General features: G+C 38.1%; 2 protein-coding genes across 2 annotated transcripts; both read left to right on the forward strand.

The window, feature by feature from the left end:
• Positions 1-2,202: 2,202 nt before the first annotated feature.
• LOC113781144 lies at positions 2,203-7,545 on the forward strand. Its single transcript, XM_027327007.1, has 10 exons — positions 2,203-2,711; positions 3,444-3,533; positions 3,668-3,776; positions 3,953-3,994; positions 4,087-4,146; positions 4,391-5,935; positions 6,155-6,256; positions 6,391-6,522; positions 6,646-6,777; positions 6,882-7,545. Exons 1-10 carry the CDS (start codon positions 2,614-2,616, stop codon positions 7,065-7,067), a joined length of 2,496 nt encoding a protein of 831 aa, XP_027182808.1. The 5' UTR covers positions 2,203-2,613; the 3' UTR covers positions 7,068-7,545.
• A 2,017-nt stretch (positions 7,546-9,562) lies between these two features.
• On the forward strand, positions 9,563-11,612 carry LOC113780917 (aluminum-activated malate transporter 10). The gene is made up of 6 exons (XM_027326701.1): positions 9,563-9,914; positions 10,023-10,163; positions 10,263-10,535; positions 10,622-10,731; positions 10,826-10,969; positions 11,124-11,612. Exons 1-6 carry the CDS (start codon positions 9,563-9,565, stop codon positions 11,610-11,612), a joined length of 1,509 nt encoding a protein of 502 aa, XP_027182502.1.
• Positions 11,613-12,941: the final 1,329 nt, after the last annotated feature.

The following is a 12,941-nucleotide window of genomic DNA, read 5'->3' on the forward strand; positions in this document are numbered from 1 at the left end:
TTTATTAAATTTTAGGCAAGGGTTATGTGATTCCATTCCAATAGGAATTGAAAAAAAAATCGATCATTTGTCCTAAATGTGCTTCAAATTTAAAACATTACGGACCACATTTGCTGTGGCCCATATTTTGGGGGGATCAAAATCGCGCCTACACCAAATTTTGGAGACCAGAATTGTAATATTTATCCTTTATTTTACTATGTGATTAACCTGAAAAAGAGTGCAAATCTGTCGCGGCATCCCATTCCCATAGGGTGTTGTGGTAAAGGTGTTTGGGCTAACAACTGGAACTAAAACTATTGATTAGTGTATGTACAATTTGAGTAGTGTAATAATTAGTGATGGACATGGTCATAATTTCTTTGGCCACTACAGAAATCTTTGCAGGCCTCTTGCTGAAAGGGACGCAAGGTTTTTATGGTTTCCGGCTTTTTGGTGGTCTTCTAGTAATAGTAAAGTAAAGGTGTTTGGTTTTTTGTTTTCCAGGGGCTTCTCCTGAAAGGTCAAACGTTAAACATCATGAGTATCAATTCTTTTTTGTCTTTCTTTTCATTATGGGTTGTTCTCATCATACTTTGTTGGTCGCATAATTGCTTTTAATTGTAGTATTTAGGACTCTCTCAGCTGACCAAATGGAATTGGTGAATACGTACGATTTGCAAGTAATCGTGCAATAATATTATTGATATCAAGCACAAGAGAATCCATCTCTAAATGCATCAATTTCTAAGGTCATGGAAAAGAATACCTTTGAATCTTTTCTTCAGTATGGAATTCATATTGCAACTCATCTACCTTATTGTTCTGGTAATTTTCCAAGAGTCCCCGTTTAGTTTAGGATAAACCTCATTTGTCGTTTTTCTTTTCCGTCGGTCAAGTAAAACAAATGATTGCCAGTTAAACGTTAAATCCCGACGCTCATACTTGCCGATTACGACTCACCATTGGAGTAATCATACTAATCTGAATCCAAATGATTTATTTATCTCATCTAATCACGTCTAATCCACTGTATATTTGTCTGCAAAATTATCCAAGGCTTACTTTACTTCTTGACAAACAACATAATTTTGCTTAAATAAAGCTGCACTAATGACACTAAATACTTTTTTTTTTTTTTTCCAGATGCAGGGGATATCCGAGCCTTCGATCCGACTAATTCTCCTGCAACCCGAGAGGAGAGACCCCATCCTCTCGGACACGTTAACCTGAGACTCAAATCCTGGTGGGGGAGATGGACAATGCTTCCTGAAGAGGGTACGTAATCAATCAAGTTACTCAAGAAGGGCTAATGACACTAAACACAATATGTGAATATTTGACATTGTACACATACCAAGTGAAAAAGGAGAAGTTCTCATTCTATTTTTTTTTATCTCTCTCTCTTTTATTGATCTCTCAATCAATGACCAGCGTACAATGTACTGCTTAATTTTCTTTGATTCTAGTGCACATGAAATATCATAAGCCTCTATGATATAAGGAGGAAACTTTGATTACAAACTTATGTAATTTGCCTATAATCATACTGTAAATCACACTGTATTTCAGTATTTAATCACAAGCTATAGTAATTAATTCTTATGCAAAATACAGTAAATTTTATCAAGCATCACGAATAGCCGGTAGACATATGCAATGGCGGAAGAATAACCAAAGGGGACCTTCAGCTGAAAATCTTCCTCGAAGACGTTATACGCAAAAATAGATACCAAAAAAAAAAGAAAGACAAGAATGATCATAAATGCACAGCATAAATGAGGAAAATCTCTGTTCCCTTCCACTTTCGTACTTTGATCTAATACTAGTTTACTTTCTACGTGGAAAATAAATGACCCGCCTTGCCTCCCAACCACTCCACACAGGAAAATATCAGCTGAATCCTTTACATCCCATTTTTTTTTAAAATACAAAAAACAAAACTTTGTTATATTCCTGATTCGCCTAATTTCTACCGTTTTCTTATAAACTAGTATTTTTTTTAATAAAAGCTTTTCATTTGATCTATTCTTGATATATAATCAAAAATGGAGGTGCAGTTGCATCATTATGCTCCTAGCGATATCTGTAACCATATCTAAACATTAAATCCACTTCAAATCCTCTTGCCTTCTCTCACCGGGCCACTTCATAGATTATATTGCTATTTGTGTGTTTTGAGTGCTTAAGTGGTCTACTATCCCCATCTTGAGCCCCCTCAACAGTTTTTCTATTGGATTAAGAACTGCTTTTTAGCTTCCGCCATTGGTTTCTGAAATCCATCCGTCATCTCTTTGGTTTTGTTGCGGTACTACGTTTGCTAGCTTAAGGACCCTCTCAGAACTCTTCATTGTTTTCCACACACAAATAAACTGCTGCCTTTTACTTCTGTTTACTGAAGCTTCTTAACCTCAGCAAGAAAATATTCTTTTTTTTTTCTGCTGGCTGTTTGCTTCTCTTCAATTCTGATTTGGGCTGTTGCAAAACCCAGAAGTTGGTTTAATGAAAAGATTAAATCTTGGAAAGATTTGGGGTTGACTTGGACTTGGGCTTGCTTCGTCCTGGTTTTGTTTAGTATATATAAAAAGGCTAGGCTGCATTTTGAAATCCATTTTCGAAACGCTTACAGAGTTAATGGGTGATTCTATAGTAAAAGAGACTCTGGAGAGCCTTTCTTGCAACAACGGATGGTCTTATGGTGCTTTCTGGGGTTTTGATCAGAAAAATTCTTTGTAAGCTTTGTCTTTTTTCTCGTTTCTCTCTCTCATGTATGCATGTCATATTATGCATGATTTTAATTTCGGTGTCTCTCCTTTTTTTTTCTTTTTTTTTTAACGGTTGCCAAAACCACCCTTTTCTTTGGCTAATGCAAAAAATTAATCTGCTTTTTTTTTGACCCCTCTAATCTTGAGTTGTAAAATTGTGAAGTCAAAAGGTTTTGATCTTTTAGTGTACTACCATTTGATTTCTTTTACTTGCCCGTTTCTTGATTTACTTGTCGAAATCAGAACTGTTTCCTTTTTTGAGTATATATACTCCCTTAACCACTTTATCACTCTGTGTTAATTATATCTTTGACAAGAGGGCAGTACATACGACAAAATGAAATCGAACTGCTCTTTTGAAATTTTCTTTTCTTTGATGTAGTGTTACAATTATTTGCCCTATTGTGTACAAGTTCTTGTTGGTAGTAAATTTCACCTGGTTAATATGGTAAATTAGAGGAGAATTTATTAGTGCTTGTATATACTTGATCGCGGAGAAAGGATATCAGAAAGGATAATATGTACGGATTTTCAGTCTGTTCAAATTAATAATGTTTGTTTCCCCCCACCTTTTTTTTTTTTTGAGTTTTAAAAGGAAGTGAACTTTTCTGATTTTCATAATAGATTGGCAGACTAGGGGTTAATTTCATTATACTTGTGCTGTTCTTCTTAAGGCCAATTAAATGTTTCAAATTGCAGATTATTGACATTGCAAGACGTGTACTGTGAAGAACACTTGGGAGTTGTTATTGACGACATGCTCGTACAAGTTCACATGCTGGGCCAAGGGTATGCCAACCTCTCAATGTACATTCTTCTCAATCGAGTGTGGTATGGAGGACAAATTCCTCTTTACCCAACTTGCAGTGAATGCATCAGGGAGAATTTTGACAAGGTTAAGATTCCTTTTTTGATTCATGTAGGGTCATTGGCCAATCTGCTTTTACCAAGAACCACAGATGGATGATTTCTGATTCTCATTCTGGAAAACTGAGTCCCTCAGGATCACTTCAGAATTCTGATGCCCTCCAGGTAATTGAGTTTCGTCTTGCTTTAGATACTGTTGAGCAGCTCGCATCCTATCGACTATCATGTTGGTACTCTCAGTGTAGTAGTTCTTTCTCTATAGCATGCAAGCATAATCCCATTCGTCAAAATCTTTCTTGATTCCCTTAAATTTATAAATTAATCATTTGCTTGTTCCGCAGGATTATTCTGCGTTTCATTGCCAATTTTCCAATGGGATAAAGGTGAGTTGTTTAACTTTTATTTGTTTAGTCTTTTCTGTAGCTTTTTCTATGTTGTTAGTCATGGCCAATATTGTAAATTTCTTGTTTTGCAGACAATTGTTGTTATCTCAGTGGAACCGCTGGGCGTGGTTCAATTTGGATCTACTCAAAAGGTCAGCTTTAGGCTCCTTACCTATTTCAAGTGAACCAACATAAGCTCATTGTTCTTACTTCTGCTTGCCGATCATCCTCAAATTCTCTAGTAGACATTTGTTTTGGCAAATATCCTGAAATCTATATTTTTCCTTGGATTTCAACTTATTCATGGCAGTTCAAAACGGGGTTTTAGGTATCCTTGATTAGTATTTTTTTTAGCAATGTGACAAATATATATATATATATTTTTTGGTTCTGCAGCTTGCTGAGAGATTGGAGTTTGTTACTCAAACAAGAGAACTTTTTCAAAGCATCGAAATACTTCAGGGGCTTGCTTTGTCGGAAATTGAACCTTTGTCTTTGCAAAATGATGCTTGGGAAGCAAGTGGGTTGTTTGCTTCACTAATTTCATGTCAGAGTCCACATTCTGCAACTCCTGCATTTCAACATGGTGATAGCTGTGCAGATTTAATTGAAAAAGATTGTTTGCTAGAGAATATCACACCGTCATTTCCTTCCACTTCAGACTGTGAGACAACAGGCCCTCTTGCCACTGCATCATCACTATGTGACAATAGACTAAGATTTCCTAGTACAGTAGCTCATGTTGACAGCAATGGCAATAAATCTAATGTTTCTCCACAACAGTCACTTATGGAGTCGTGTAGCTTGTTTGAGCACTCAGCTTCTCAAGGTCCTTTTAACTGTTCATGGACTGATTATGATATTCAAGAGAGCTCAATATTCAATTTAATGTGTAACTTGGAGTCGTTTATTGACATGCCGAAGACCTCTCAACAGCTCTGTGAAAACAAGATGAGCAATCAGAATCATGGTCTGTGGTTCCACTCAGCTGAAGATCAACTTCAGAGGCCAAGTAACCTTTGCACATTTGAAGAGTTGCTGCCAGAAATTGAATTTGCAAAGTCTGTCTCCAAGCATTGTATGAATGATGACCTTTTCCAATGGTTTTCTCCCATGACAGACGAGAACAATGACATCATGGAAGCAAAACTAAAAAGTGACCCATCAGGCACATCAGAAGTTATTTCATTATCTTCAAATTCCAAAGGACATCATGTTCCTACTAATCTCATCTTGGACAACCAGCCATCCACCTCGGTACAAAGTTCAGTCACTAATGCCATAAATTCGGCTGAAAAAGAGAAAGGTTCAGGTATTTTTGGCAATGATATGAGATCTGATTGTCCTAGAGTGGATATGGGGTCAAAAAACCCTGGAGATTGGGAAGATGTAATGAGGTCAATGGATATCAGTGGACACTTGCATTTTTGTGCTTCCAGTTCAGACTGCATGTCGGAGCAATACCTTGAGTCCAAGCTTAGGACCTCAAACACATTGTTCTCCCAATTAGGACTTTATCAGAGGTTGGATGCAATTGGTAGAGGATCTTGTTCAGTTGCTAACTCTGATTTTAGAGATGAGTGGTCTTCAACAGCGAAAAGAAGGAAGATTGAGAGTCCCTTGCTTTCTAGTAATGAAGTGAGTTGTCTTCCTGAATTTGTTGGAACTGTAAATTCATTGCAGCCAGTACATCATCTAAACAGCACAAGCAATTTCGAATCGAAAGACAAGGTTATCAGAAAAAAAGAAGCTGGTTCATGCAATGATGACAATTGCAGTATTATTGCAGAAGACACTGTTTTGTCACCCAAGAAGCTTGAGCCGCCTGCAAAAACGATAAAAAAGAAGGCCAAACCAGGGACTAAACCTAGGCCAAGAGATCGACAGCAAATTCATGACCGTCTTTTAGAATTGAGAGATTTGATCCCTAATGGTGAAAAGGTATGTAGATCTCAAATTTTATTTTTTTAATAAAAGAGAGAAATAGAAGACTTGTTTGCATTTTCTGTCTGATAAAAGAGCTCCTTTTCCTCCTTGTAAGAAAGGAAACATATTTTTTCTGTTTATATTCTAATATCATAGGTCGCATTTAATGCTCTAATTGCAAAGTCGGTAGTATGCAATAAGTTTGATTTGTATGTTTGTTGGTTGATGTAACAGATGAGCATTGATCGGTTGCTGCATCTGACTATAAAACACTTGCTTTTCTTGCAATGTGTCACAAGACATGCCAAAAGATTTGTACAGACTGATGAGCTAAAGGTAAAAAGCTTGTTGGTAGTTTTTTTTGTGTCATCATCTTGTACTAGTTTTGATTCTAAGAAATGGAGTTTCCATCTTAATTTTAAGTCTCACGTGGTACAAAACTATGGGATTTCTGTGTATTTTGTCGACAGAGTGGAACGGTTGGGAATGGATACCCTAACAGTGGCAATGGGGTTACATGGGCATGTGAAGTTGGAGATCAAACGATGTTTTGTCCATTGATAGTTGAGGACCTTAGCATTCCTGGCCAGATGCTTATCGAGGCAAGTGAAAAACAATTCCACTTGTATATTGTGTTTCCTGCATATGTTACAGACAGTACAGAAGTATGTATGATCAAGTACTTTGGGATATATGAATCTAAAAAATATTCATCTGTCCTGCAGATCCTATGTGAAGAGCAGGGTTTTTTCCTGGAAATAGTGGACATAATTCGTGGCTTTGGCTTGACCGTTTTGAAGGGAGTGATGGAAGTTCGTGAGACCAAAATATGGGCGCGATTCAATGTTGAGGCTGAGGTAATATTGAACTAAATATGACTAACAAGTAACAAATAAGACCATATAGTTTTGTGTAGCTTTCTTTTGGTCTACTAATCAGGTTTGGTTCCAATGTCTTGCAGGAAAATCGGCTGCATGTTACCAGGCATGAGATCTTTTCCTCACTTGTTCAGCTTCTACAATTGACGGGTTCAACCAGGATCCGTGAAAGTGACCAGCTTGACAATGTTATGGATGGAGGAGCCGCTTTCTTGAAAAGTTGCCAACAATCTGCTCTACAACTCGTATCAGCACAGGTTGATGCTTAAATTTGAACCTTATTTCCACAATGGAGGCAGGCATCTGCAATTAGTTTTTCTCGTCTGGTGTTCGAGAAACTGAAGATGGAATGTCAAATTAGAAGTGCATGCACTAGAATGATGCTGATTTTGCCCCCAGTGACCAACAGCTTCCTTGAAATGGACATGCCTTCTTCAAATGCTTTTGGAATACATCCTTAAAAATTAGCATTACTTGCTATAGAAGCTTTAGAAGAATTTAAGTTTTCCCAATCCGCTGTATCCATTTTGGACCTGCATTTCAGGTCGTGGGAGAAGAGGGATTCTAGATTAGTGATTCTTTGTTTTCCAATTTTCCCTGAGCAGGGTGGGGGTGATATCTAGACCCCTATCAGGCTGCATATGTAACAGAGAGGTTGATAGATTAAACGGTAAATCACGACAACCAACGACAATTTGGTTTGGTTGTATGTTGCTATACGGAAGAAGAGATGTGTGTTTTTCCCTATCTAATTTGGCTTTCGCCCGTGGTTTTGTCCCCCGCGTCTTAAAAGAATTGTATGCCGTGGTTTGGATTCTTAAACCAGGAAGCACATGAGATGTTTGCCACCCGACCTACCTTCTCATAGGGTTTCAGCTTTGGAAAGAAATAAAAAAAAGGGAGAAGAAATGGCAAAAGTATCAATATGTCGTGATGAAAATGCTTCAGGCAACGGGCAATGGTAGTACTGTGGAAGCCAAATCCTATACGCTGTCGATCTCACATGATGCAGTCTATCATGATCTTGTAGTACTGTGGAAGTAATACAATTTCTACCCGGCTGGTAGATTGTACAAATGCCAGAATAAATTTTCCATCCAAATCTGACCAGCTAATAAACATGCTTTATGTTAAATCACCTTCCTCATCTAAACATGGAACTGAATTCAATATGATTCCTAATTCAGGAGGACTCCATAAACATGCTTTTGGTGGTGTAGTGGTAGTCCAATCAAAAAACAACACAGTATTGAGTTTGTGAATGAGACAAACAGTAGCAATTTCCAGGAGGATGTGAAGAAAAAAAGGTAGAAAACAACGTTTGATGGTTCATTTACCAAAGAGAACTTTTGATAGTTGAGCTTGCTTTTCAAATCAGTGCACTCTGGCATGCTCTTTATCACATTGAGATAAGTGCTCTTCCCATTCAGGCAGCGTAAAGCTTGAAGCAACCAATCAAACCACATTGAAAACCTAATACCACCCTGTATCCAAATGCTAATAGCCCCAGACCTTAAAAAATAAAATAAAATAAAGGGCTGTCCATTCATGACCTAAATTTGCTTTCAGAACTTGGAATGAGATGAAAGTTTTTGATTACTCAAATCGCAAGCCTGTAGTGTATTATCTGATTGCAGTAACCATCCACGACAAGGACAGACAGCATGGTTTTAAGGATTATTTACTTTCCAGGTTAATCAATGGTTTAGAATTAGTGGTGCTCAAAATTTTGTAGCAAAAAAAAAAAAAAACGTATTGGGTTAAATATTGTAGCAGATATATCAAGAGATAGTGAAGGAGTCCGCTTTTCCAAACATTCTGATTTAACGACTCAAGGGGACAGATGAAGACATCCACTCGTTAGAAAGGCAGACTGAAGTGTAGCGAAATGTTGATGATGTTTGAAGAGAAGGAAAATGTTTGGATGATTTCTGAATGTATAAGCTTTTTGGGGTGGGTGGGGGGTGGGATAATTTTATGTCAGCAAGACTTTTCTGCCACAAACCCCCCGGCGGGAGCACTGCAGATGATAGTTTCAATTGACGTCTTGTAACCAACCTTTTCATATCATATCTCATTATCAACTTGAGAATGTTAATAACCCTGTGCCCGTAACTTAGCTGGAAATAGAAAACAAGAAAAGTTCTTATTCTCTGTTGTAAAAAAATTTGAGCAACAAAAATTGTTTCCCTCCTCCATGCCTTGTGTCCCAACTCCCAACTCCCAACTAGTAGTTTGCCAATCCTGATCTCTTTCACGTTCATATTTCCATGTACTAGAAATGCTACTATCCTACATACATCGTGGTGCTTGACATTGCATATATCATCAATGCCAGCGTGTTATGAGAGAGAGAGAGAGAGAGAGAGAGAGAGATTCAGTGATGTACGCAACAAAAGCACTCCAAAGCCTGACCTAACGAGATTACAAAAGAATTCGGTGGCCTCAAAAAAGATAAAATGCTTTAGGGAATTCAGTTCCCTTTTTTTTCCTAAAAAAAAATAAAAAAATACTTGTCCTACAAAGTGAGTTGAAATCTTCATCCGTCAGCACTCAGGCCTCTGTATAAAATCATCAAACGGTCAATTGGATTGATTATCCCATGCGTGCGTTATAAGCTTAGCCCTTTGATCCGTAGTGCTAAATGAAAAGCATTGGGTTCTCGTAGGATTCATTGATACCTCTTGTACAATCCCAACGACCCTTAGCCTCATCCGACTTCCGCTGCATTGTTTATTAACTTAATCTACATATCATCGCAAAGATGACTAACATCAAGGAAGATGCTGGGAGAGTTGAATGGAGGATAAGGGTGGATGAAAAAGACGGCTCGTCCGATCAGGTTTTGGAAACAGAACCAGGTCCTGCAAATGGTTTCTGTCGTGTTTTCAAGTGCCTGGTTGCAAATAAGTTTTCCATGAGACTGCTGAGGTTTTTAAAGAAGGCATGGCATTTGGGAGTGGATGACCCTAGGAAAGTGTTCCACTGTCTCAAGGTGGGAATAGCTCTCAGTGTCGTCTCCTTGTTTTACTACATGAGACCTCTGTATGACGGTGTTGGAGGAACTGCCATGTGGGCAGTTATGACAGTGGTCGTGGTCTTTGAAAATACTGTTGGTAGGTACCAACCACTAAACATATATCAAGATGCTTAATTGGAACTCAAGTTTCAAGGCGGTAGTTTATACTACTGTTGGTAATTAACCCTGTTCATGATATTTGCAGGTGCAACCATCTCAAAAAGCCTGAACAGAGCTATTGGAACTTGTCTAGCTGGATTACTCGCTGTAGGAATCCATTATGTCGCCAGTAAATCAGGGAACAAACTTGAGCCTGTTATTGTGGGAGGATCCCTCTTCCTTTTAGGTACAAAAGCTTTTTAACTCGTTAAAAGTGTTAAACTTAGCATGGAGGAAACTCCTGCATATGACTCTGTACATAATAACTATTCTCTTCATCCTCCAGCTTCTGCAGCGACCTTCTCCAGATTTGTGCCGGCGGTGAAGAAAAAGTTTGATTACGGCACTGTGATCTTTATTCTCACCTTCAGTCTGGTATCTGTATCTGGTTATCGGGTGGAAAAATTATTTGATATGGCCAAGCAAAGGCTATCAACCATCATTATCGGGACTTCGTTGTGCATTCTGACAAGCATTCTGGTTTCCCCTATTTGGGCTGGTCAGGAGCTTCATTGTTTGATCATAAAAAACATGGAAAAATTAGCCACATCTTTAGAATGTGAGTTTTCTTGTTCTATTAGAGCACAGTAGTTTAATATGCAAAATCAACGTTCTCAAAATGGTGATTCTCCAATTTTTTTCTAGGTTGTGTAGCTGAATATTTTGATGATGGTCAGAAAACCACTAGTGTCCCGGTGCAAAATCTACAGGCTTACAAGTGTGTATTGAATTCCAAGGCTACTGAAGAATCAATGGTAGGTTATAGGGTATTAGCCTGCTTGTTTTCCAGCAATTGCCTTACCTCTATAAATACAGGCTGGCTGAATATGGTGATTGGAATTTCTGTAGGCCAATTTTGCTGCATGGGAGCCTGCTCACGGTAGCTTCAACTTCCAGCATCCATGGAAACAATACCTTAAGATTGCTGCAGCCATGCGTGACTGTGCATACTGCATTGAGGCACTAAATAGTTGCATCAGTAATAAAAAACAGGTATCCTCAATTTGGTACAATCTCGTATAATCCGACTGTTCTGTGTATATTATAGACAAGTCCTTTAATTAGCTTAATCAAACTGCAACATTCTCTCTAGGAGCTAGCACTTCAAATTAACTCATTCAGGTAATATTGATTCCGTTCGATGCAGGCTTCCAAATCCATGAAGAAGCATCTAAGTGATATCTGCCTCAAAGTGAATTCCAGTTCGGGGAGCATTCTAAGGGAACTCGCAATCAACCTTGAGACTTTTAAGAAAACCTCCAAAATGGATATCTCAATTGAAGAAATGAACAACTCAGTTCAAGAAGTTAAAAACTACCTGAAGTCCCTCCCTGGTTTAGTCCTTACGCCAACAACTTCAGAGACAAAATCATCTGAAACGGCAATAATGGAACCGCTTCTGACAACTAACACCATACCTCTTGTGGAAGTCATACCATTGGTAACATTTACTTCCTTATTAATTGAGATTCCAACACGCGTCGAAGCCATTGTTGATGCAGTTGAAGAGCTAGCTAACAAGGCTAAGTTCAAGCCTGCTCCTGATGACAAACCAAAACAGAATGAACAAAACAACAAAACTGTATCTGAACAACTAAACGATGAAAAGACAATGAAGACCCTTCAGAGCGTCTGAGTTTTATCTAATTGTTTGTTAGCAGTAATTCTTCACTTAGAATGTATAAAATGGGGTAAAGGCTGCAGCGAATTGAACGCTAGGCCAGAAATTCCTGTGCTAAATCAGCCCATCTCCTGATGATATATATATATATATATATATATATATATATTTCTGTCAATGAGCATAATAGAACTTCAGTTAACATGCGACACCAGGTTCAGGGAGTACATCTACACAACACATTGTTTCCAATTTGATCTCCATGTTGGGATTATCCTATTAATTTGACAACAGCAATTGTACTTGATGCAAACTCTAAACCATTCCGGTACTAATTGATCAAAGGATCTTTCTTTTAGGTAGTCCAACTCAAAACTCTAAAAGATCTTATCATTGGTATAAACTGGTACATAAAGGAGGCAATATGACTTCTACGTGTGAAATGCATTCTGTTCTAAACTTTTTCCTGTTTTAAGAATCCAAGAATATGGAGATTTGTCGCTAACAAGATTTGATAATATTCGCAAGAGGAAACTGAAAATATTACTCATGGCAACGATTAGCACTTCTAAGCTGAAATGTTGTACCCTATTTTGCATCTGTTTCTATTAGCTAAAGGAACAGATTAACGGAAACAGTCCCTTTAGCTTCTGCAAGATCCGAACTTGCAAGGATGATATTGTATTGCCCAAGGTATCGTTGTTTTCTTCGTTGGGTTGGACTGGTAATTTTGCTTTAGGTTTTCTCGGGTAAATGTCCAAGGCAATAGATGTAATACAACGGACTAGGATGCAGGCTAAAGTTACAAAATTTCACAGGATTCCATGGAGTGGAAGTTCCTTCTCATTAAAATCAATCGAGTACACCAGGTTCATGAAAATAATCAAACAACAATGGCATAGAAATTTTCAAGCAAACGAGAAAAATAAAATAAAATTGCTAAGCATAACCCACTGGCTAAATGCATTAAGAGAGCGGAGGCAGGAAAGTTATGGAAGAATAATGCGGTTGTTTTGCTTCATTAATTTGCAATACGTTGCTGCAGTCGTCGCCATCGTGGGATGTGTTGCTATCCACCACCATAACTCACTGCTTCGAACTTCGCCATGTATAGTGACAGACCTTCAAAGTTGGGTTCTTTTCTTTTTTGAGGGGTGCTTCTGTTTTGATGCTTTGCATCTCCTGTTATGATGTACTCAGTATAAACAATTTTTCATCGTTCAATTTCTTCCGTCTTTACAGTTTTGGTTGCTCTCACTGTCACACCATGAAAAACGAAAACAGCTTCTTTTTCACATGCCAGACAGGCAGCCAAAAAGTCACCTCCATTCTTTGTGGAAGAAA

Source organism: Coffea eugenioides, chromosome 8 (assembly GCF_003713205.1).
Source record: "Coffea eugenioides isolate CCC68of chromosome 8, Ceug_1.0, whole genome shotgun sequence".
NCBI lineage: Eukaryota > Viridiplantae > Streptophyta > Magnoliopsida > Gentianales > Rubiaceae > Coffea > Coffea eugenioides.

Coding starts and splice junctions, on each gene's coding strand:
- LOC113781144 (XM_027327007.1), top strand. CDS start 2,614: ATGGGTGATTCTATAGTAAAAGAGACTCTGGAGAGCCTTTCTTGCAAC. Junction 3,777..3,952: donor AGAATTCTGATGCCCTCCAG/GTAATTGAGTTT, acceptor CTTGTTCCGCAG/GATTATTCTGCGTTTCATTG. Junction 5,936..6,154: donor TGATCCCTAATGGTGAAAAG/GTATGTAGATCT, acceptor TTGATGTAACAG/ATGAGCATTGATCGGTTGCT.
- LOC113780917 (XM_027326701.1), top strand. CDS start 9,563: ATGACTAACATCAAGGAAGATGCTGGGAGAGTTGAATGGAGGATAAGG. Junction 10,164..10,262: donor AGGATCCCTCTTCCTTTTAG/GTACAAAAGCTT, acceptor TTCATCCTCCAG/CTTCTGCAGCGACCTTCTCC. Junction 10,970..11,123: donor GCATCAGTAATAAAAAACAG/GTATCCTCAATT, acceptor CGTTCGATGCAG/GCTTCCAAATCCATGAAGAA.